The sequence below is a fragment of the Notothenia rossii genome (genome assembly GCF_949606895.1).
Source record: "Notothenia rossii genome assembly, chromosome: 8".
Lineage (NCBI taxonomy): Eukaryota > Metazoa > Chordata > Actinopteri > Perciformes > Nototheniidae > Notothenia > Notothenia rossii.
Window position 1 is genome coordinate 16,117,097 of NC_136906.1, and position 26,292 is coordinate 16,143,388.

The following is a 26,292-nucleotide window of genomic DNA, read 5'->3' on the forward strand; positions in this document are numbered from 1 at the left end:
GGTGCACTGGTGACTCCTACTGGTTGTTTAGGGTGTCTGTAGCCACTCTTTACACACTCCCTGATAATAGTTGATCTATTTAATATACGTTGTATACATAGAAGGTGAAGAACAGCTTTATGTATGTAACCTGTAGTATGAATTTCTGATGCTGCTGGGAGTCTTGTGTGTTTTAAATCACTTTGCTGTACCAATCATGCTTTCAAAAACAGAAGTGGAATCACTATTTACTGCTCTTCTTGCTGTTAACACCAGAGTGCAGTAGAATATAGTCAATATTTTTTGCTTAACATATGTTTTGATTTATCCCCACAGTATGCATCTAACATTTGAACATGAATATTAAGTGTTTAAAGATAAACAGTGAAGCTGAGAGAGACAGAGTGGCATTGTGTGACTAAGTATAATCCAAATCAAAACTTCTCCTCTCCCTTTGAATGACACAAAACTGCCAGTTTAAAAAAAGACAAACTCAGTTGCAATTTTCAGACAGCCCATGTCAGAATGATCAAAATAATTGATTTGAAGAGAGCAAACAAGATTTATTGATGTATGGGTGCAACCCATGTGTTACAACAGCACGTTTGTCGATCCATTGGGAAGTCAACGACAGTCCCCCTCCGTCAGAGCCCCAGAGCTTATGGCTAAAGTTGAGCTAATGACCAATTGAAGTCTGGTCATCAACATTTAAAGTAGTAGAAGAAGGCAACATTGTAAACTGTTGCTGCTTCATATACAGCATTTCAACAATGCCACAGAATAAAGCTCCTCATGCAACCGTTGAATAAAATCAATAATCCTTACACTGTCAATTACAAGGATCATACAATTATATTTATTTGGATTGCAGTGTATGTAGTACCAAATATACCGGCAACTTTAGGTGACTGCAAATGAGGGTCGCTGTTCACCTGCCTTTAGTGCAAAGCCCAGCTGACCAGACCTTTCCATGACCTTGCTCAGTGCTGACAGCTGCTCCCAGTCTCTAAGGAACAACACACCATCCCAGAAATGGCCAAACAACGGCTCCTTCAAGACAGAGGGGCAGTCAGACCGGGTCTCAGGCCGGACCTGACTCAGCCCCAGCCACCCAGGTGCGCCTTGCCTTCCCTAGCACAACACTCTTCCATTTATCCCCTGTTTACCTCTCTTTACCTAATTTTCCCGGTCTTGTATTCATACTAAGCAGTTGGAGGAGTTTCCTGTTTGAAGACAAATTATCAAACATCAGAAAAACAGATTAGTGGTCCTCTTTCTTCCACTAATGTGAGAATTGATAAATAAAAATAATATAAAGTAGTAGGAGGGAGAGCAGCATCATGAAAGTTGTCTCCCGTCTGGTTAAAAGTTCATGTATGTGTGCGTCTATGTGACATGTACAGCTCTCTGCCCAGAATGGGTCATTTCTCTGGCATGTAAAGCAGTACCAAATTAAACCTGTCTCTTATTTGGACCTTTATCCATTTAAAACAATTGTTCTCATCTCAGCCACCCCTAGACATGCACAAAGAAGCAACACACCATAACCAAGGCTACTGTTTTTAACATCACCTATAATTTCGATAAAAGTATAATCAACTGTGGCAGGGTGGTGTATTTAGACGGGGTGAGAGAGAGACATGTTTCAAAACATAAATTATTTCTAATTAAATGTGATTAAAAACAATTGAAATTCAGGAAAGTGTTGATGCATTATTGGTTAGGAAACAAGTAGTCTCAGTGAAAGTTGTCTTTATTACAACATTTATTTATATGGCGGTCATTAAAAAAAATTGTGTACACCAAAACTAAAGAGGGCTGAGGCCAGTATTTAGGGTGGCAGTCTACTTGTCTTTAGGTGAAACTATGGTGCTACCTCACACTCACTCAGTGAGTGCACACACACTCAGGCCCATTCCCAAACCGCCCCCTAAACCCTACCCCTACACCCTACCCCTCCGTTTGCACGTTCACGCGGAGGGTCCGCGATATTGAGGGCTGTTCCAAAGCAACGAGTGTGGAGCGGTATGAACGGGGAGTGGGCTATCAAGCCCTCAAACAGCGAGTCTGCAGCGGTGCTGACTTGAGACCGGTCTCTACCTGACCGGAGTCACGCTGTGTGTGTCCGTCAGGAAACAAGCTGTTAAGTAGTTCCAGCAAACATCCACTGATAAATTGCGATTTTAACAACCTCATGATAACCTCATATGTTTTTAACTTAGGATCATACCTATCTTTAGTCTAGAAAAAGGTAAATGTGTGCATTTTATTATAAAGTTGTGTATATTTACAGACCGTTGCAAAAACTAAGAAGCTTATAAACATCAGGTTTAAAACTAAAAGAGCTTTGAAACACAATGAAAGATGTTTGGAGTTTTATTTGAGTTATTAATTTAAACTTTTTGTATAAGAGGTGATATTGCAATTTCATAGATAATTCAACTATTTTTTCAGAATTTCTTTTTGATCAGTTAAAGTTGACAAGCATATCTGATCATATTAGCAGCAAGATTTTGGGATAAGTGGCCATTTTGATTTGTTTAATATTAAATTAATATGTAATAATGCTTAGTGAGGACATGCAAATATGTCTGTTGTCTAATACTAAGACAACCAATTTAAACAAAAAAATATATATATATATTTAGTTTTACATTGTAATGCAAAACAACCTGTTCCATCAATTAATTGCTTTAAAATACATTTTGTAGTTTCCTTTCATTTAAAATTATTGAAGTAAGCTTGGGGGACTCAAAGGGCACCTGCTTGTTTGTCTGAACACCTTGTTTCTCTTGTGCATTAAGAACACTTGTGTTAGGGCATGAATTAACAATAAATAGGTTATATACAGTATAAAATACCACGTACTGTCCGACCTCCCAAGCCACCCTGGCATGACCTCTTGCCCCCCCTTTGCCACCCCATGTAAAATGTTCTAGAACCGCCACTGCTTTGGAGATCAGCGATGCCCAACATCAATAAACAGAAGTTGGCTAAACAAAATGTCCCTAAAAGAAAACAGAAGTAAGCTAAATGACAAGTCTCTAACATGAGCTACTACATCTGAAACAAAAGAAAAAAGGCAAACAAAATTGGCGTCTCACTCTTACTATATTGTTTTTAAATATGCCCTTTTTAAGGTGACAACCGAAGCGGAATTTAAATATTGCAAAAATCACACATTTATCTAATTTTGAACATAACACACTTACCAGATGGCACGAACAACACATAATGTTTTGGTGAGGATGTATATTTTAATCAATACATTTTGAGGTTTTTTTTGAAGACATAATTTGAAAAGAAATGTATTTAGAATATCAACACTATAAATAACATAACATACGTTTGGGTTGTAGATACACAATATTGACAAACAGGTTTCCTGACAATCTGAAAAGTTACTATAACTGCAGCTTCCATGGAAGAGCTGTGCTTTTGCTTCTGGTACAGCACTTGGCAGGGGAAAAGGAGAAAACGAATGACGAAGGACACCAAGGCGGATTGATGTTAGTCAGGAGAATATATAACTGCTGACAACACTAATTGTCAGGAATAGCCACTTGATAGAGAGGCCAGTTAAGGGATGTTTTGTTGAAGATTTAGCTTTCACTAAAAACAAAGTTTTAACGGCTGCTTTGTTGCTTCAGAAAATAGAAATAAACAAAAATAACTAATAGAAATGGTGATAAACTTTGGGACCAATCAGTAGGTAGCCTGTTGGTGATATTGAAAAGCATTATTATTATTATTATTATTATTATCCAACAAAAAAAATAACTGCACCCTAGTACTGAAGCTGTTTGGCAGAAAGAGCACACATTTCACATAATTTCACTCTAGTTTAAAAATAGTCAATAACAAGTTTGGAAAATCATTTGATTATCTAACAATAGAAACTGATGTTATCAAAAACCAAGAACAGATAAATCCTTCAACAAGAACATGAACAATACAAGCTATTTGTATTGGTTTATTGGAGTGTATACCAAATCAAATACATGTATGCATTAAGAATAGGTGTTTGTATAGAAAAAAAAGTAACAAGAAACCAGATAAGCCATCATCTATATCTCTCTATTTCTCATATGAAAAACACCAAATACCATTAATTTGCAGTGAGTTTTGTGCTTTAAAATAAGAGAAAACAGGTCAAAATCATTCTTTAAGAAGCCTAGTCTACATCCAAATCACCCTACAGTAGTGCTTTGATCAATGTTGAGGATTTAATTAATTCATTGAAATGTCAGCCTAAAACTAGAATCGGACATACATCTGCCAAGAATTCCTGTTGTCTGAGCTAAGGTAAAAGCCTGTTGGATAAAAAAATATCAAGATTTAAAGTGTTTAGCAAAAGTGTACTGAAAACTGGATTAAAAACTACATTTATGAATGCTTCTGGCCAGTGGCGGATCTAGCTGATTGGGTGCCCTGGGCAGTGCACCTCCCATCGCATTCATTTTACTAATTGCAGTACTACTTTATAAACATCCAAAGTGTTTATTTGATAGAGGTAGTTTATCCGCCGCCCCCCTCTCTCTCACCCATATTGAGGTGACCTGAAATCACCCCGGCCCTTCTTTGAATATGAGAACTTCCCTCCCAGATGCCTGCTGTGATAAGGGTGGCCGCGTGGCCGCGCGCCCTTCGACCCACAACACCAACAACAATACACTGTATCAAAACAAAAAATGTCATTGCGCTTGTGCCGCCCCCGTCAGTATGGCGCCCTGGGCAGCCGCCCATGTCGCCCATATCAATATCCGCTACTGTTTCTGGCAGACAACTAAAATGCTGATGAACAACGAAAGCAGGAGTGGGCTCGATTTGGGTGTCGCTATTTACATGGAGATATTACTTGATAGACTACAACATAAGGTTATCATCAAACTGCTTTCTTGAATAGGATTTTTAAATGACTTGAATTAGGGAACCGCTTTATGCTCAAAATAAAAAACACTCAAAGTCAACAGAGATAAGAACTTAAAAACAATTGTTGAGAGCCAATCCAGATGCCTTATGTCTTTTATCCTCGGTAGGTTAACTGGCGTCTGCTGTTACTCTCCACTGATCAACCCTGAAACGTAAACCAGAGAGACAAAGAGCGATTTTGTGAAATTGAATATTAATAACAAACACTTGTTAACATCTTATCACCAGTTTGGATAATCAGGTTCACTAACACCTACCTGTGCACATGATGGACGCACTGTAGTCACTTGACCCGGTTAATCACTAATGTAATAAAAACACTGTTAGTATTTTCAGAAAACAAGTCGTAATCCAGACAATATGTATATTTTATATTATGTTTAAGTTGAGTTTTACCAAAGAATTGCATCATCATCTGGGCATTCGGTCAGTTCATTGTAGTGTTTATTTACCATCTCAAGCTCCACACTTACATCTAAAAAAAGAAAAACACAAGTGGATTCATTTAATACACTAATGGAAATGTATCGCCTTTTTAATTACGATCAAATGTACAGTATTTTTTGTGATTTTGTTTTGTTTCCTTTACCTGGGATGGAGACACCATCTGTTTTCAGTGACAGCTCGATTGATTCCTGCATCGTGTTCTCCAGTTTCTCCAGGATCTCCAACTAAATCAGCATTGAAATAATTATCACTTAACACTGACATTTTTGGACATGTATGTTTGTGTTGCAGTGTTCCTAGTTGAATTTCCCAACATGTTTAAGTGAATAATTATTTCTGTAAGACGAAATATAAAATGTGACAAACCATCAAGTCTCTCAGCTGTTTCATCATGGCGTCTTTAGCCTGAGCAAACATGACCTTCTTTGAACCATGCACGTGCATTTCAATAGTTTCCCTCATGTTTCTCAGCGTGCCTTCTCCTGTAATGTCTTTTGCTCCTACATAAAACAGAAACATGTTGACATAAAAATGTTGCAACATAGAATTGTGTAGAAGTGTATTTCTATGTCTGTAATGATCTTCTGTCTTACTGTCATAGCATGGTTTCATGGTCTCCTCGATTGTTGTTGTCAGGCTGCTGTAGATCGTTTTCTTTCGCTCACGGATGAGTTTGTTGAGTTTTGTTTTAATTTTTTCTTCCTTAGAGAGAGAATGTGAAGCTGATATCAACATATTTTTAAATCAATAAGTTACAAACAAGGCTCATCTTTCACTTTATTATTTTTTCTAGATTTTACCTGGAAAAGCAGTAATTATTTAAACTGATAGCACGTGTTCACCAGCTGGGGGTGCACTTTGCCCAATATCAGAATATTCTATGGTAATCTTGAGTTCATGAATTGGGGCAGGGTCCGCTTTACAGCTGCAGTACATTTTTCAAAGCCATCTCCAGTTTGCATTGAGTTATTCCAGTACAATGTATATGAATATGTTGACAGATCCAAATGTATTGTATTTAATAATATTGCTCACCCTTCCACTACAGTCTCCCTGGCTTTACAAACATATCTGAAAACGTCTAATGAATAGGATCCTTTACCTCTGTCTTGAGAAATGTCAGCTGCAGTTTGACATTTTCGCACTCCTTATTCATCAGCTTCTCTGTGTCAAGTGAAAACGTATCGATGACCCCGTTGAATGGTCCACTATTTCCTTCATTTCTAAAACAGATTAAAAAGAGGAAATGCTTGAATCTAACAAGTTTGTATTTCAATAATGTACTGTACATCACAATTTGTCCAATACGGCGTTTTATGTATTTATGAAGTCATTTCTTACGGGAAGGTCTTCTTAAATTCCTCGTCAATGCTGTCGGTCAAACATGAAGATAACTTCATATTGATATTTGTTGATTTCTCTTTTTTTCTTTTACAAATGCCACCATTCTCAACTAGACACTTCAATATCCTGTGAAATGCACTACCTTTCTTTGTCTGAAAAAAAACACATTTTGTAAGAGACATATTCATATTAAGAGCAAGCATTTGTTTTGATTTAATTATAACTTAAATACTTACAGGATAAAGCACTGACTTTAAGACTTCTTCACACAAACTTTTTGATTTTTCAACCCCCTCACTGAGGCATCTTTCAAAAGTCATTAGGGTCTCTTCCATGGGTTCCCTGACTTTATCAAGTTCATGACTCAGCTTTTCTTCAAGTTCTATGGACACAGCCGTCTTTATGTTAGCCTGAAACCATACACAACACATTTATTATTTAAAGCATTTCAACTATAATTCATTATGGGACTTTTTTCTCATGCCCTTACAACAAGTAGTACAACACCCGTTAAAAACTGTAGCAATGCATCCTCTCTGAAGCAACACTAACTCAGCAAATCCAATACTTTGTTGGCCCGCAACGTCCCTCCAACACGGCACCCAGACCCCACGCAGCATTCTCATCTGTATGTCCTTACTGGTGTCATTTTCTGGTTGCTAACAAAAGCCATTGTGACACATAAACACTGATGTTCCGCTGTAACGGTGATGGACAAATCAGAACATAGTGGGCGAGCTGACTAATCAGAGCACAGTGGGCTCATAGGGAGGGGGGGGGGGGCAGGAGCTCCAACAAGGCATTTAGGACAGAGAGTGAATACACATACTATACAGAGATGCTGTATGAGAAACCAATGTGAGTTTGGAACATTGAACAATGTAAATCTATTCTAGTTGACCTCAACAATGGAATTATGATCAGAAGAAATGGCCATGTCATGGGACCTTTAACAACTTTTACACACAATTTTAGTGTATGCAGCTTACTTATTTTCTATGAATGTTATTATTTTCTGTCAATAATAAAGACAATGAAAGATGTTGTTACTCGATCTTACCCCTTCTCTGCTGCTGGCTCCCTGCATCAGAGAGAGAATCCCGCGAGCTCCAGACACATAGTTTAATGTCTCAGAGTGCCATTCATTGAGATCTTGCAGGAATTCCTGCAGTCTGGGAATTTCTGTAAAAATGTTAACATACTTACATTACATTCTTGAATTTAGATGTTAACCTCAATTAGTATCTCTACACATTCGATGGAGGAGATAAAACCATTTCTCCATCCGGGCTCACTTATGGAGACTTGAATCACCTGTTTCATCTGGGTCTAGATGTTTCTTTCTCAAGAACTCTTTGGAGCTCACTGTGAAAACCTTGAAATCTTCCTCACTGAATTGTTTCTAAAAAAAAAAAAAAGTTTAGATGTAAAAGCAGATTTGTAGTTTGGGACAATATTTGTGTTTGATTTTCATTCAATATAACTCACCTTAACCTCTTTTAGTTTGCTGAATTCTGCCCTCACTTTTTTCTTGGCTTGTTTGTTTTGTTCTAGTATCTGAGCACGAACACCAGCTGCTGATCTATATGAAAAATGCATTTAGAGAATTACATAAACTGAATATAAATTCCAGGATACCATATCACTACGGATCTCGATCTTGCTTTCAATTACCAGTGATCACATGGAGGAGCTTAATCTAGCATCACAAAGTGTTTGTGAAGCAACAACATTAGGACAGAAATAAATGGCTGAGATGTTGAGGAATCAAGACACACATGCAGACATTTTAGAAACATGGATACTGTTATGATCATGAATAACCTGGTTGATCATGTTTCAAGTGAACATTATATCCCTGAATACGATCAAAACCAGGATACTAATGTGCCTGTTAACGTAATCAATGTTTCCATGGTTTCTCCTCTTGGCCATCTCCGTCTCAAGCGTCAGTGTCTAAATTGGATGGTACATTTAACTGAGTACTTTTGACATCTTAAACCACTTACTGATCATCTGAACCTCCAAGACTATCAGACTTGGTGCAGATAAAATGAATCTGCCGACACTTGCCACCATTTCCCATGAGGCTGCAGGATTCTTTCAGGATCTCCCAGGATTCTTTTTCTGAAGCGGCTCGATTTATCTCAGCCACAATCCACACAGTAGAACAACTTCCAACAACCTGGAGGGGAACACAGTAAATAATAATGGTTACATTGTCAGTGTAACCTTCCACAGTAATCAGCATTGCATGTGGATTAATCACCTTTTTCCAAATCCTGTCTCTGCTCTTGTTACGGTCCCCGTTTCCAGGAAGATCCACAAGTGTGACGTGCTGGAGAAAATCATTGTTCGGCACCCTGAAGGTCACACACTTCACCAGTGGCCAATACAACCTCTTCACATCTTTAGCATCTTCCTCTTTTGACTCACTTCGTGTGTATTTGACACATTTTGCAGATAATTCTTTAGCCTAAAATAAATAATAAAACAAGAGGCAATGCAAGGCCATTTATTTCACATGAATAAACTTTAACTTTTAGTTAAAAGATTTAAAAGATTGTGTTAAATAATTATTACCTGATAACTTTTTTTTTTTTTTTAAAAGAGTCAATTTGAAACCCTATCACTGAAAACATCAAAATCTGAATTAAATCAAAAAGTAGCAAACTGTAAGTTTATATTTTAGTAATGGGGAACAATTAGGTTTAACATTTTTAACAGGATTTAAAATGCAAAGCTGATAGTGCCTTAGAAATATCTAGGAGGTTCTTGCAAGCAAGTTAGTTACTGGTAGACATTTTTTTTCCTATGATGCATAAAGTAGATATGGTTTACAGAACATGTACATACCAAATTTACATTCGCATTGGGTGTTCTATCGTGAAACTACACCAAACTACACCAACCAAGAGTTTGTTTTATTAAATGATAAGTCTTACTTACTGTATCACTTGTCAAAATCTTACTCTTGGAAAGGAGAAATTCAGGAATTTCTCTGAAATATCTTTTATCCATGAGGTTTTCAGGGGATTTGTTTTTCCATTCTTCTCCATACAGCACTGATAGCTTTTCAACACAGTCTTGATCATCTTCGTCTTTTTCCTGATCATCGTTATCACCAAGGAAATTAAACAAGGTCCACAACTCCTCTTTCCACTCCTAAAAAAAAAAATGTTTTATTTTATGGCAGATTGTGTAGTCAGTATATTAAAGGTCCCATGTCATGCTTTTCCGGTTATTACCCATCTCCTTGTGTGTTATGAAGGTTTTTATGCATGTAAACGGTGTGCAGAGTCACAAACCCTCAAAGTACACCCTGTAGCGAGTAAAACTCTAACACAGAAAATACCTCCCCAAAACGCCTCTTTGGAGATACGTCATTGTCCATTTGATTCTTCCGGGTACGGCATGATATCAACCCGTACCCGGAACGAAATGGACCAATCGGTGGAGCCGCTAGGTTACGTCCGCGGAGCCGTTACGTTAAGCCCCCGCTGATTGGTCCAAATTGACCAATCCACACACACACACACACACACACACACACACACACACACACACACACACACACACACACACACACACACACACACACACACACACACACACACACACACACACACACACACACACACACACAGAGAGAGAGATTTCTCCTCCCTGGCTACAGGCTGATAACAGACAGTTTGGATCGCGGTGAAATTCTCTCTGCAGACCCATTCTCACAGCATTTATCAACCGATAAACCTTTTTCTTACTCAATTTCAAGCCACACTTATTATTTTTAATTCGACTGTGAGTTTGGGTGTGCTCAGGATGAGTTTGGCTGTGTTTGGCTGTGTATCGCTAAACAAGGAAACCACACCTCCACGGAGCTCAGCGCGATTCACAACATCCCGACTAATCAGAGCACACTGTGCTCACAGGTGGGGGCTGGAGCTATTGGAGCTACAACGAGCCATTAAAGGCAGAGAGTGAAATTCAGTGAATACACATAGTTTACAGAGATGCTGGATGAGAAACCAATGTGAGTTTGGAAAATTGCACAATATAAATCTATTCTAGTAGACCTCAACAATGGAATTATGGTCAGTGGAAATGGCCCCCTCTCTGAAGAACCAGCACCTTACCGTGGTAGAGAGGTTTGTGTGCCCTGATGAACCTGGGGGCTGTGTTGTCTGGAACCTTGTGTTCCTGGTAGGGTCTCCCATGCCAAATTGGTCTCAGTCAAGGGGCCAGACTAAGATTGGTTCAAAAGACCTCATGAAAGACAACACACGAAGTGAGGATACCCGGCCCGGAGGAAGCCCGGGGTCCCCTTCTGGAGCCAGGCCCAGAAGGAGGACTCGTCGGCGAGCGTCTGGTGGCCGAACTTGCCACGGAGCCCGGCCGGGCACAGCCCGAAAAGGCAACGTGGGCAACCCCTCCGCTTCTCCGTCCCGCGGGCCCACCACCTACGGGAAACAGCGATGGGGTCGGGTGCGCTGCCAGAAGGGTGGCAGTGAAAGCAGAGGGTCTCGACGGACCAGACCCGGGCGACAGAAGCTGGCTTTGGGGACGTGGAACGTCACCTCTCTGGGGGGGAAGGAGCCGGAGCTTGTGCGGGAGGTGGAGCGTTACCAGTTGGATCTGGTTGGGCTCACCTCTACGCACAGCGTCGGCTCTGGAACTTTACTTCTGGATAGGGGTTGGACTCTATTCTTCTCCGGAGTTACTCAAGGTGTAAGGCGCCGGGCGGGTGTGGGGATACTCACAAGTCCCCGGTTGGGTGCTGCTTCGTTGTTGGAGTTTACCACAGTGGACGAGAGGGTCGCCTCCCTACGCCTGCGGGTTATGGGGGGGAAAACTCTGACTGTTGTGTGTGCTTATGAACCCAACAGCAGTTCAGAGTATACAGCCTTCTTGGAGACCCTGGAAAGAGTCCTGTATGGGGCTCCTGAAGGGGACTCTTTAATCTTGCTGGGAGACTTCAACACACATGTGGGCAATGATAGAGACACTTGGAGGGGCGTGATTGGGAGGAATGGCCCCCCTGATCTGAACCGGAGTGGTGGTTTGTTACTGGACTTCTGTGCTAGTCATGGATTGGCCATAACAAACACCATGTTCGAACATAAGGATGCTCATAAGTGTACGTGGTACCAGAGCACCCTATGCAGAAGGTCCATGATCGATTTTCTTATCGTATCATCGGACCTGAGGCCGTATGTTTTGGACACTCGGGTAAAGAGAGGGGCGGAGTTGTCAACTGATCACCATCTGGTGGTGAGTTGGGTTCGAGTGGCGGGGGAAGCCTCTGGATAGACCTGGTAAGCCCAAACATGTAGTTTGGGTGAACTGGGAACGTCTGGAGGTCAGGAGGCCTTAACTCACACCTCCGGTGGAGCTTTTCGGGCATTCCTGTGGAGGTTGGGGACATTGAACCAGAGTGGTCGGTGTTCAAAGCCTCTATTGCCGAAGCCGCGGCGGGGAGCTGTGGTCTCAAGGTCTTAGGTGCCTCAAGGGGCGGTAACCCTCGAACCTCCTGGTGGACACCGGTGGTCAGGGAAGTCGTCTGACTGAAGAAGGAGGCCTTCAGGGATTTGTTATCCCGGGGGACTCCCGAGGCAGTTGCAAGGTACCAACGGGCCCGAAGGGCAGCAGCCTCAGCCGTGGCCAAGGCAAAGCAGCGGGTGTGGGAGAAGTTCGGAGAAGACATGGAAAAGGACTTTTGGGCGGCACCAAAGTTATTCTGGAAAACTGTCCGACACCTCAGGAGGGAGAAGCAGGGAACCATCCAAGCTGTGTACAGTAAGGATGGGACGTTGTTGACCTCAACTGATGGAGTGTTAGGGTGTTGGAAGGAACACTTTGAGGAACTCCTGAACCCGACAACTCCGCCCTCTATGTTAGAGGCAGAGCTGGAGTATGACGGGGGATCAACACCAATCTCCCGGGGGAAGGTCACTGAGGTCGTCAAACAACTTCACAGTGGCAAAGCCCCCGGGGTGGATGAGATCCGCCCAGAAATGCTGAAGGCTCTGGGTGTTGAGGGACTGTCATGGTTGACACGTCTCATCGATGTTGCGTGGAAGTCGGAAACGGTACCGAAGGAGTGGCAGAGCGGAGTGGTGGTTCCCCTTTTCAAAAAGGGGGATCAGAGGGTGTGTGCCAATTACAGAGGCATCACACTACTCAGCCTTCCCGGGAAAGTTTACTCTAAGGTACTCGAAAGGAGGGTCAGGCTGATTGTTGAACCTCAGATTGAGGAGGAACAATGCGGATTCCGTCCTGGTCGTGGAACGACGGATCACCTTTTTACTCTCGCAAGGATCCTGGAGGGGGCCTGGGAGTACGCTCATCCAGTCTACATGTGTTTTGTAGACTTGGAGAAGGCGTATGACCGGGTTCCCAGGGAGTCACTGTGGGAGGTGCTGCGGGAGTATGGGGTGAGGGGTTCTCTACTCAGGGCCATCCAATCTCTGTACTACCAAAGCGAGAGCTGTGTCCGGGTCCTCGGCGGTAAGTCGGACCCATTTCAGGTGAGGGTTGGCCTCCGCCAGGGCTGCGCTTTGTCACCAATCCTGTTTGTAATATACATGGATCGGATTTCGAGGCGTAGTTATGGGGGAGGGGGTCTGCAGTTCGGTGGACTAAGGATTGCACCACTGCTTTTTACAGATGATGTAGTTCTAATGGCTTCATCGGTCTGCGACCTTCAGCACTCACTGGATCGGTTCGCAACCGAGTGTGAAGCGGCTGGGATGAGGATCAGCACCTCCAAATCTGAGGCCATGGTTCTCAGCAGAAAACCTATGGACTCTCCACTTCAAGTAGAGAAAGAGTCCTTACCCCAAGTGAAGGAGTTCAAGTATCTCTGGGTCTTGTTCTCGAGTGAGGGAACAATGGAGCTTGAGATGGGCCGGAGAATCGGAGCAGCGGGAGCGGTACTGCAGTCGCTTTACCGCACCGTTGTGATGAAAAGGGAGCTGAGGCAGAAGGAAAAACTCTGTCTACCGCGCCATTTTAGTTCCTACCCTGACCTATGGTCATGAAGGATGGGTCATGACCAAAAGAACGAGATCGCAGATACAAGCGGCCGAGATGGGTTTTCTCCACAGGGTGGCTGGTGTCTCCCTTACGGATAAGGTGAGAAGTTCAGTCACCCGGGAGGGACTCAGAGTTGAACCGCTCCTCCTTCGCGTCGAAAGGAGCCAGTTGAGGTGGTTCAGGCACCTAGTTAGGATGCCACCTGGGTGCCTCCCTGAGATGAGATGTTCCAGGCACGTCCAGCTGGGAGGAGACCAAGGGGTAGACCTAGGACCAGGTGGAGGGATTATATATCTTCGCTGGCCTGGGAGCGCCTTGGGATCCCCCAGTCAGAGCTAGTTGATGTGGCCAGGGAAAAGAAAGTTTGGGGCTCTCTGCTTGAACTGCTACCCCCGCGACCCGACCACGGATAAGCGGGAGAAGATGGATGGATGGAAATGGCCATGACATGTCTCCTTTAATATGCAGCTTCATCAAAAAAGTTGAAATAGCTGTAAGTTAACAAACATATTTAGCTTAGTTTACCTCTTTTTTAATGAACTCGATTTCTGCCTCATACTTTGGGTTACGCATGTTAGCCTCCACTTTAATCATCACTGAGGTACATGCACTGATGCTTCCAGAGGGCAAGAGATTCTTCACTCCAATGACGGCATTTATCAGAGAGCTCTTTCCAGCCCCCGTTCTACCAAAGACGCCGATCACCTCTCTCTTGTCTGTCTCCAAATGTGTGATGTTATTTCTGTTGTGCAAGAGTTTGAATATGTGTTATTGATCAAATTAATAAATGTAACAAACACTAAAAGAGTGGGTCAAAATCAAGAAGAAATCCATCTGCATGTACAAACAGACTACTTCAGACTCTTTTTCTGAGATAAAATCACAACAGTGTCCTCAGTGTTGTATAATTTTGACAGATTTACTATGGTTTCTGCTCAAAAACACCAATACTTACTTCAGGAACTTGTTGAGCTTGTCATCTTGGTTAGGTAGTTTCTGATGGACGCATCTCATTATGTTTTTCACATCAGACAGAATGACTGCTTCTGTAAGAGTAAAAGTAAATAACTATTCAGCAGAAACCATTAGCCAGTATTATAGTGACAGCAGGAAACAAACAAAGTCGCTGAGAGGCTGAGGCCGGGCCTGGTTGATATTGTGTGACACGCTACAAAAAAGTACTTGCTGAGATCAAAAACTCTGTTGCAAAATAATGTGGTTTAATGAAAACTGGGATGATTAACTTATTCTCCTTGGACATGTACATCGTTATATTAATCAGAGCAATAATTTCAACTTGCGGTCAACAAAAAGTACAACGGCCCTGTGTCACCCTCTCTTCCACACACACCTCACGCAGGTGAACGGGATTATAATGAGTGCCGCCTGTAGGAGCCACATATGAAGCCATTTCTTTGTTTGTTACGATACATGTTTTTTGAGTCACTATAGGTGGTGGGCTTGTCATTGGATTTGTGTGGTGACGTTTGTGCTTATATCCGTTTGCTTTTACCTGCGCACTTGGTAATAGATGGGGGGGTGAGCTAGAGAAGGACAATTTTTGTTGACCGCACGCATGCATATGGATATGGAATATTGCATTTTTGCTTTGCAAATAAAAAGGTCAAACGCATACTGTGTTGGAAAAAGACTGAGTTTGTGCACGTCCAGTGTTTTTTCTCTTGTTTAGTCCCTCGCGGCACTTTGTTTAAGATTACTGCCGCAATAATAAGTCAACAAAAAAGACTTGTACCACAGTTAAAAGGAAACATTGAAACGCCGTGTTCGCCGCTGTATTGGAGAGCGGCTTAAGGAAACTTCAGCGTGCTGCCGGGAGGATAAAGACTGACGGAAGATCCACACAGCAGCAGGAGCGAGCGGTATGTAACTTCTTCATTCATGCTGTGTAAATGTTTGTTAGAACACAGTGTGAATAAGTTACTGCTGCGTGTCCATTGGGGACTGAGTTGTTGCTTGCGTGTGTTGGTTTGTGCCGCTAGAGGTTGTGTGGATTGGAGTATTTGTTGTTCATTCATTAAAAAATTAAAAGGATATGTCAATAAGTGGATCAAATTCAGATGTCAATGTGGCAAAAATGGATGAATAAAAGAGAGAGTCGATACTCACTGCCAAGGCTTTGGCAAATAAAATGGAAATGCTTCAAAAGGAACGTCAATCAACGGTTCACAAAATGAAAAGTGTGATTAAAACAATGAAGGATCTCATGCAAAGGGATGACAATGCCTCACAAATACAAACTCAACTTGAACATTTAATTCAACTGGTTAAAGAAACCACTCTGTTACACAAGTCTGTAATTCCTCTTCTTCCTGCAGACGAACAGGAAAATCAAAATGTATGGTTTGCCAAGACAATGAAATACAACAATGGATTTATCGACGATGTCAAGCAATGGCTTTCTGAAACTGGGAGACAACCGAGCAGCACCATTGCACATGTTTCCTCAATTGAGATATCTGATGAACACCAACAAAGTATGTCTCATGTTTCAAAACAATCTGGGAAAAATGTTGAAACTTCTGAAGCACAAGAGGAAATAAAACCAAGCGACAGTGTTTCAAACATAGGAAGCATTGGGTCTTGCAAGCAGAGCTCTGCTGGAACCAGGTCCAGTGTTTCAACTACATCATCATGCATCAAAGCTGAGGCTGACATGGCCGCTCTCATGGCACGACAAATGTTATTAAAAGACAACCATGCATTGGATGAACAAGAGGAAGAGCTCAGGAAAAATAAGGAACAGCTCAGGAAACAGAGGGAGCAACTGGAAATGGAAGTTGAAATAGCCGCATCAAGGGCTAAAATGAATGTGCTAAGACGCTCTGGAAGGTCTCGTGCTGCAAGTAATACATCTGTGAGTCCCGATGGCATGCATTCTTATTTGGAAAGGGGATGAAAGGAAGCCACACTCAGTGCTGGAGCAAAAACGTTTGTGCCTGACACAAACAGGCCTACAGGTGGCCAGTCTGACTTACAGTTTTCGCACAGAGAACATGAAGTAGAATATGGACTTCTGCAACATCAAGCCACAAGAAGCTCAGAGGCCAATATACATCAAAGTTCAACACAATCACATCCACAGTTACAGCACCAAAGCAATCACCCAGCAGCACTGGCACCAAGCAGCAGTGCTCAGAATCCTTTAATTAATGTTTTGGAAAGACAAAATGAAATAACATCCATGTTGGTTCAGCAACAGTCTCTTTCTTTTCTGCCTAAAAGAGAAATTCAGATTTTTGATGGCTCTCCATTTCAATATCAAGCATTCATAAGAGCTGTTGAGCACAGCATTGAGGAGAAGACTCACAACCCTAAAGACTGCCTGTATTTTCTCAAACAGTACACCAGGGGGCAGCCTTTGGAGCTTGTCAGAAGCTGTCAGCATATGGCCCATGACAGAGGATATGCCAAAGCAAAGGCTTTGCTACAGGAGCATTTTGGTAATGCACAGAAAATTGTTTGAGCTTACATGGAAAAGGCTCTTTCATGGCAGCCAATAAGAGTAGAAGATGTGCGAGCTCTGCAAGCTTACGGTCTCTTTCTGAGAAGATGCTGCAACGTCACGGAAGAGTTTGAATACATGTGTGAGTTGAACATGCCTAGCAATATGCTAGCCATCATAAAAAAGTTACCCTACAAATATAGGGACAAATGGAGAACTCTGGCCTATGACTTACAGAAAAGGCAGGGCCATAGAGCTACATTCATGGATATTGTTAACTTCGTTGAAAGACAGGTGGATATTGTGAGCGATCCACTGTTTGGAGATATACAGGATACTCCACCAGCAGCCAACAAAGATGTGAGGAAAGCTAAGTTTGAACCTCGTTCAAGGATGAGGGGAAGCAGCTTTGCTACTACTATTATGAAAGCGGAAAAGAAAGTGGAACCTGAAATAAGAATGAAGGAGAGAGGCTCACTAGGTACAAGTGTTTGCCTGTTTTGTGGAGGTGGACATATACTGGATCTGTGTTTTCAACTGGAAAGAAAGGCTCATAGTGAGAAAATCGCTTTCTTATGGGAACATGGTGCGTGTTTTGGATGCTTGTGTATTGGGCACATGAGTAAAGACTGTAGGAAACGCCTCTCGTGCAAAGTATGCAGTCTGAAGCACCCAAGCATACTTCGTATCTATCAGAAAGAGAAAGAAACTGACACAACGCAAGCTAAAGGAAAAGCTATAAGCAGTGCTCTGATCTCCGTTCAGTCCAGTGGTCTTACAGGGGCCGGTGAGCCAGATTGTACTCTCTCCATAGTGCCTATTCAAGTAAAGTCTAAGAAGGGACATGAAACATTAATAACATATGCCTTCCTGGATCCTGGGAGCTCAGCATCATTCTGCACGGAGCGGCTGATGAACAAACTGAATCTCAGGGGAAGAAGAACAGACATTCTCCTTCGGACAATGGTCAGGAGAAAATAGTTGGAAGTCACATTGTTTCTGACCTGCATGTGGCTGGATTAGACAGCAGTCATTATTGTGAGCTGCCTGACACCTACACCCAGAAAACTATGCCAGTTCATCGAGGCAACATTCCTCGGCAGAAAGACCTTCAGAGATGGCCTCACCTGAAACATGTAATGATTACTGAGATTGATTCAGATGTGGACCTGTTGATTGGGACTAATGTTCCTGAGGCACTGGAGCCATGGGAAGTTATTCGGAGTGTAGACGGGGGCCCATATGCAGTCAAAACTAGGCTGGGTTGGACTGTCAATGGACCTCTCAGAGGAGACAGGAGTAGTGAAATGACTTGTGGACAGCCAGATGTCACTGTCAATAGGATATCTGTTGCAAGCCTTGAAGATCTGTGGAAGCAGCAGCTAAAGGCTGATTTCCCTGAATGCAGTCAGGATGAGCAGATGGGACCGTCAAGAGAGGACTGTCACTTTATGGAGTACGTCACAAAGTCTGCTAAGTTGATGGATGGCCATTACTGTATTGGCTTACCTTTAAGGAAAAGGGATGTTAGTATGCCAAACAACAGGAGAGTATCAGAACAACGTACACTGAGCCTCAAGAGAAGGTTTGATAAAGATGTTTCATTTCATGCTGATTACACAGCTTTCATGAATGACATCCTTTCGAAGGGCTATGCAGAGAAAGTGCCAGTTGTGGATCTGGAACGCAGTCACGACAGGGTGTGGTATATACCACACCATGGTGTATACCACCCAAAGAAGAAAAAGATCAGGGTCGTATTTGACTGCAGCTACATTCCAGGGAACATCGCTGAATGCGCAGCTCCTACAGGGACCAGATCTTACCAGCACACTGGTTGGAGTCATGACAAAATTCAGAAAGGAACCTGTTGTACTAATGGCAGGCATTAAAGCCATGTTTCATCAGGTTCGAGTACCAGCTGAGGATTCAGATCTGCTGAGGTTTCTCTGGTGGCCAAATGGAGATCATCATCAGAACTTAGAAGAGCACAGAATGGTTGCACACCTGTTTGGAGCTACATCGTCGCCAAGTTGTGCTAGTTTTGCCCTTAGAAAGTGTGCAGAGGACCATCAGGAGCAGTTCAGCCCCAAAGTAATCAATACCGTCCTGCACAATTTCTACGTTGATGATTGTTTAACATCTGTGGTCTCAGAGGAGGAGGCAGTGGCACTCTATCATGACCTTTGTGCTCAAGGGGGCTTTCATCTCACAAAGTGGATTAGCAACAGACGTATCGTGCTTGCTGCTATACCTTCAATGGAGAGAGCAAAAGAAGTTAAGGATCTGGACTTGGATAATGACACACTCCCTGTGGAAAGAGCATTGGGCGTACAGTGGTGTGTTGAGTCAGATGTCTTTAAGTTCAAGATCATGATCAAGGACAATGCCATAACCAGAAGAGGGATCTTTTCCATGGTTAGCTCAATATTTGACCCATTAGGAATATTGGCACCTGTGGTCCCATCAGCCAAGATGATTCTTCAAGACTTGTGCAGAAGAGAACTTGGTTGGGATGATATTTATACCTGCCTCAGCTGCACAAGAGTGGAAAAGTTGGCTGAAGGAGCTCTGCAATCTCGAAGAGTTTAAAGTTGACAGATGCCTAAAACCGGTGGATTTTGGGGAAGTGACCTCTGCTCAGCTACACCACTTCGCTGATGCAAGCGAAGACGGCTATGGAACAGTGACTTACCTGTTATTACATAACATCAAAGGACAAGTGCACTGTGTCTTCATTATGGGAAAAGCTAGAGTGGCCCCATTGAAACCAATAACCATTCCTCGAATGGAATTGACGGCTGCCGTGGTTGCAAGTCATATGGACAAGATGTGTAGGAAGGAGCTGCAAATGCAACTTAAAGACTCCATCTTTTGGACTGATCGTACTTCCGTACTGAAGTACATCAGTAATGAGACCTTAAGGTTCGAACCTTTGTCGCAAACAGGGTTTCAAAAATACGCAGCGTATCAAATCCATCTCAGTGGAGATATGTTCCCACCGCAAGCAATCCTGCCGACTGGGCAACCAGGGGAGTCAAAGTGGAAACGCTCCTGAAAGATGACACATGGGTGTCTGGACCTCAGTTTCTCACTGGACCTGAAGAACAGTGGCCTGTGAACCCTGATGGCTCTGAAATGGCACCAGAAGACCCTGAGGTCAAGATAAGTCTGAATGTGAACGCTGTGCAGGTTGAAAAAGAGATGGTTGCTGTAACCCGATTGATCAATCACTTCTCTTCTTGTATCCACCTGAAGAAGACGGTTGGTTGGATCCTTAGGTTGAAAAACCTGCTGCTGTGCCTTAGTCGGAAGAGGAAGCAATTGAGTCTGACTCTTGCTCAGTCTGGCTTGAATAAGGAACAACAAGACCGAGAGATAAAAAAGGAAATGCAGACTATCAAGGCTCAGGTGGTCTCTGGTTTTCTTTCTATTGAGGACCTCCGAAACGCTGAGAAATAAATTATCTGCTTTTGCCAAAGAAAAAGGTTTCCTGATGAAATCAAAGGCTTGCAAAAGGGAGAAGGTGTGAAAAGGACTAGTCTCATCTACAAGCTCCACCCAGTACTTGAAGATGGTGTTCTGAGAGTGGGAGGACGTCTCAGTAGAGCAGCAATGCCTGAAGAATCTAAACATCCTGCTATATTGGCAAAAGACCTTCACATTTCTGACATCATTCTACGGCAAGTACACCAAGATGTGGGACACGGTGGTCGTAACCACATGCTATCTAGCCTGCGACAAATATACTGGATTCCTGTTGCTAGTGTGGCTATAAGGAAAACCCTGTCAAAATGTATTGTTTGTCGGCGACTAAATGGAGCTCCAGGAATGCAGCAGATGGCAGATTTACCTCGAGACAGAGTCTCTCCAGATGAACCTCCATTCACTCGTGTTGGAGTTGACTATTTTGGACCTTTTGAGGTCAAGCGAGGAAGGAGTACAGTTAAAAAGTATGGTGTTCTCTTCACATGCTTAGCAGTAAGAGCCGTCCACATTGAAGTAGCTTCATCTTTGGATACAGATTCCTTTGTTAATGCTCTTCGACGCTTCATCGCAAGACGTGGACAAGTATTGGAATTACGCTCAGATAATGGAACCAACTTCGTCGGAGCTGAGCGTGAATTGAGAGAGGCAATAAAAAGGTTGAATATTGCTAAAATCAACAACACCCTCATTTAGAAAGGAATAAAGTGGACTTTCAATCCCCCTACTGGATCCCATCATGGAGGAGTATGGGAAAGGTTGATTAGATCTGTGAGGAAGGTTCTGAATTCCAGCCTGAAGGCACAGAACCTTGATGAAGAGTGTCTTCACACGGTTCTTTGTGAAGCTGAATCCATCATCAACAGCAGTCCCATAACGAGAGCATCCACAGATCCCAATGACTTGGAAGCACTAACCCCTAACCATCTGTTGCTGCTAAAAACCAAGCCATCTTTTCCACCTGGACTGTTTCATAAAGAGGACATATATGCTCGTCAAAGATGGAAACAAGTTCAGTACATCTCAGACTTGTTTTGGAAACGATGGCAACTGGCAAGCGCAACTGCATACCAGGAGATATTGTGCTCATAGTCGATGACTCAGCACCTCGCAATTCATGGCTTACAGGAAGGATTGTACAAACCATTTCAGACAGAAGAGGACTTGTACGTCAGGTGCGAGTGAAGACAAAAACTAGCCATCTGGACAGGCCTATCACAAAGATCTGCCTTCTACAGGAAGCAGAAGAGCCGTGAGGAAATTAGTGGGTTATTGAACTTCATAGACCTTGACATTGTCGTTTTTTCCGACGTGATAGTAAAGATCACTCCTTCATAGGCTAACAAATTATATTTTTTATTTTTTGCCTAAAGAAGAAAAGGACACTTTAACAAAGGACGTTTTTATCCTTAAAAGTTTTTTCCTTGATTGTGTCCTACATAATTTCTCAGTTGTGTAATTATTATGTTGATATAATTAGGGGCCGGAATGTAGGAGCCATATATGAAGCCATTTCTGTGTTTGTTACGATACATGTTTTTTGAGTCACTATAGTTGGTGGGCGTGTCATTGGATTTGTGTGGTGACGTTTGTGCTTATATCCGGTTGCTTTTAACTGCGCACTTGGTAATAAATGGGGGGGTGAGCTAGAGGACAATTTTTGTTGACCGCACGCATGCACGCATGCATATGGATATGGATATGGAATATTGCATTTTTGCTTTGCAAATAAAAGGTCAAACGCATACTGTGTTGGAAAGACTGAGTTTGTGCGCGTCCACAGTGTTTTCTCTTGTTTAGTCCCTCGCGGAACTTTGTTTAAGATTACTGCCGCAATACCGCCCATATCCATGTGACCCAAGCCAACCAATCAACTGTGCTCAAACAAATATGTTATATTAAAACAAACATGTTTCATGGCTCCTACAAGTACAGTATATCCATAAAGATGTATTATGTTGGGAAAATACTGAATGTACTCTTTCAATATCAGAGTAGTACATGATAATAAATGCCCAACTGTAACTGTGAGTGTACGTAACCGGATGTGATTACATATACGAAGCTCATGAGACACTGTTGAACATACGATAGCTATGTTCCTACAATTAACATGATGATTCAGCCCCTAGGGAGATAGGCATTAGACTGTCATGTGTATTGCTTACGTGGGCCTTAGCTAATCTCAACTAAGCATAGAATACTGCTTTGAACCGGTATCTATATATCTTGTGACTGTGATACACCCTCTCTTGTATAGAAGCATGTGAAGGACACTGTTTGAGGAACTAGTTGTACCATATTTATGTGATGACTACTTCCATTCTTGCAAGGATAATAAATACATGTATCCTGATATTAAAGCTCAAGCCGGTGACGAGTGATATTTTTCAAACATATTCCCAATGAAGCAATCAAGAATACCTGAAAGTATAATTTTCATCATACATACTATGGCAAGTATCTTCCAGTTTAAGGTCAATATAACTTAATAAGATGCGTTGCTACATATTATATTGAAGTTCATTTGCTGAAGATTAAACACATTATACGTATTAACCCTAGTTTCTAATATTTTGGAAAGTAATATAAATACCTGTGTATGATCCTTGTATATCCTCACGTGGTCGTTTTCTGGCTGGTGATTGCCCTTGGCTGGACTCACCCTGAAGATCCAAACTCCTCTTTCCTAGTTTTTTATTTTTTGTAAATAACGTTTTTATTGGAAAAAATATAAAAATGTGTCTCAACATTGTTTAGATAAAGCAGGTTCATTATTGTTTTAAAAATATCAATAAAACTGCATATAATCCATAAGAAAGTGTATATCTCACCTTTATCATTTGTTTTGTTGGTCGACGGACAAACCTGAGTATGAACATGAACATTTGAATGAACCATTGCATTTCCAATTCAAAACTCTTTGCGAAATTGAATCTTGAAATTGACTATCAACTATTTACTGATTGAACAGCACTATTAACAAATTAAACATGTCTTCAAATATCGATGCATGAAGGATTGAGTCAAGTTCCATGATTACAAGCATGGTCAATTTATTAAAGTAATCATTACCTGAGCAAAAACAGCTTCCTCATCAAACTCCCATTTACACTGCAAATAAAAGTGATACTCTTAATGGCCATGTAAAAGGTTGAACAGACATTGACAATATAATATGTATGATTGTAATAAATGTCTAAGCTGATACATAAGTGAATTAAACTGCATTCAACTAACTTGAACAGAAGATTCAGATGTTTCCGGATCTGTTGTGTTTTGTTCCTCCTAGTTAGAAAAGAAAATACTCTCAATTAAGTAATGAAATGTTTCGTAAAGGCTATGTCAATGATATATTTGAATCCTTTGTCTTTAGGCATCATTAAAGCTTTTAATAGTGTATCCACATAAAGTGAGATCAATGAGACTATCAGAGTATTTGTGTAACAGTGTATACATTACCAATAACAACTTGAGTCTTTTCTTGAATTTTAGTCTGGTTCCAACAATGGGGATAAACTCAGCAATTGTTTGATCATCCAGTTCATAAAGAGCGCCCTTGTCAATGTGTTGCTCTGTAATAAAAAAACAAAAATAATTAATGGGGGGGGGGGGGGGGGGGGGGGGGGGGTGGAGAGTGACAAATAATAATTGTTCTAATAAGAATGACAGCCTCCGAGCGCATTGCCTGGATTTCTGAGCTGAATTTATAATGGCTTTTGTTGATAATCTGCCTATAAACCACACGATGCTACAGAAAATCATTACTTTGAATGTAATTATGTTTCGATTAACTAAAATGTGCAAGATCTCAAAATGTTCAAAACAATAATCAACAAAAAAATAAATAAAGAAAATGATTTTGATGATCAATTTATACGACAATACAGATAATGGTATAATATCATGGAGATTCAATGCATAATATTTGTATAATATGTTGTATATATTTTTGCCCAACAAAAAGCAAAGTAATACTTTACCTTTAAATGTTTGTATCAATTCGCTGAGATCCCATTGAGTTAATTTGTTGTGAACAAAATCATCCATGATTAAGAATAGCAACTGGAAAGTAAACACAAACTGTTTAAAGTCAACCAAAATACATTTTGCGATAGTTATGATCAATAAAAAGAAAATAAAAACGGGTTATATAACAAGGCATAATGGCTGCCTAATGAAAGTGTTGATATGAAGCATGTTGGAAATATATGTCAGAACATAAATGAAAAAAAAAAAAATGTTTTAGCACAAGATCCGCTTAAACCAGAGTGTATAATATAAAGTTATGCAACACCCATCACAGTCAATGACTCGAGACGTATCAACATACTGGTTTACAGCGACAAGGCACGCATTCAAATCGATGTTGTTTTGTTTTTCACAGCATCGTCCTTTAGATTTTCGAACGGGCAATAAGAGTCACTCGATCATCTTTCTTTATTTCATTTGTAGCTTTATTATACCAGGAAGTCCCGTTGAGATCAATGTGTTTTTCAAGAGCCCGAGACCAAGGTAGCAACTGAGCAACCACACAAGAAGCCCTAACACATTACAATTAAAATACATCATATTACAATACAATTAATTTACAAAATACTATGAATCGTTCCAAAGCTTACCCGTAGCGTGACGGGTGACGGTATGCAGCCAAAGTCCGGTTAACGGAGTCTCTCTCTCATTATCTCAATAACCGCCTAACACAAACAGGAAAACGAAATTTAAGTCTCTTGTTTCCTGTAAGAGGCACACAACGTTACTCCTCCCACACTACATTAATCACGTCTTATTTATTTATTATTGCTCTTTAAATGCAATTTGAATTGCATTTGTGTCTGAAATGTAAACCCCTGCCATTATCCTCATCCCTTTTAAAGTCGTCCTTTTATGAAGGTAGATATGGTGCAAAATGCGAGAGCGTGTAAAACATGATGTGAGTACTTACAGAAAATAAATCTGAGTTTGTGTGCATACATTTACACTTGTATAAAATATCCACGTAACTGTGAACCAATTTGAAGTTTTGTAGCTTGTAGAAAAGAAATGAAGTTAGTGATGAAATGTTCACTTGCAGAAAAATACATATTTTTTAAATATATTTTCCATTACAACCAGTGTTGAAAGTGTGCCGGTCCTACCCGGTCCTTAGTACCGGTAAGAGATTTCCAGGCGGTCCGGAGGACCGGGAAGAATTGATAGCTCCACCCGTGGAATTTATACTACGAAGGGCAGATATTTTGGTTTGGATTACTGGTCTGGTCGCGTGTGTGTGTGTGTGTGTGTGTGTGTGTGTGTGTGTGTGTGTGTGTGTGTGTGTGTGTGTGTGTGTGTGTGTGTGTGTGTGTGTGTGTGTGTGTGTGTGTGTGTGTGTGTATTTGTGCGTATTGGTGCGTATTGTGTTTGTGTCCCGGGGAAAACACTAACGAGAAACACCGGCTGCTGTTATGCCTGCTGTGACCTCAAGTTACTCCGTTCTTCGCTTGTAATTATGCCGTTACAAGCTTCTAAGTTGTATTTATCATCTGAATTTGCCGAAACAAGTTTCATATTCTGAAAGCCAAGACTTTGTTTATTAAACAAAACACCCGAACCCCGAAAAACAATTT

At 41.5% G+C, this 26,292-nt stretch overlaps 1 protein-coding gene across 1 annotated transcript; it reads right to left on the reverse strand.

Moving 5' to 3' along the window:
* Window positions 1–3,938: 3,938 nt before the first annotated feature.
* LOC307014605 (nuclear GTPase SLIP-GC-like) lies at window positions 3,939–25,406 on the reverse strand. Its single transcript, XM_079642616.1, has 24 exons — window positions 25,309–25,406; window positions 24,670–24,751; window positions 24,149–24,261; window positions 23,927–23,974; window positions 23,762–23,800; window positions 23,521–23,554; window positions 23,283–23,375; window positions 14,693–14,783; window positions 14,263–14,479; window positions 9,652–9,867; window positions 8,972–9,178; window positions 8,712–8,887; window positions 8,191–8,284; window positions 8,017–8,104; window positions 7,763–7,884; window positions 6,939–7,112; window positions 6,700–6,854; window positions 6,461–6,581; window positions 5,952–6,060; window positions 5,725–5,858; window positions 5,501–5,582; window positions 5,308–5,386; window positions 5,169–5,214; window positions 3,939–5,056 (listed from the first exon to the last, which is right to left on the reverse strand). The coding sequence occupies exons 2-23, from the start codon at window positions 24,734–24,736 to the stop codon at window positions 5,208–5,210; spliced, it is 2,466 nt and encodes an 821-aa protein (XP_079498742.1). The 5' UTR covers window positions 24,737–24,751; window positions 25,309–25,406; the 3' UTR covers window positions 3,939–5,056; window positions 5,169–5,207.
* Between the last annotated feature and the right edge of the window lie 886 nt (window positions 25,407–26,292).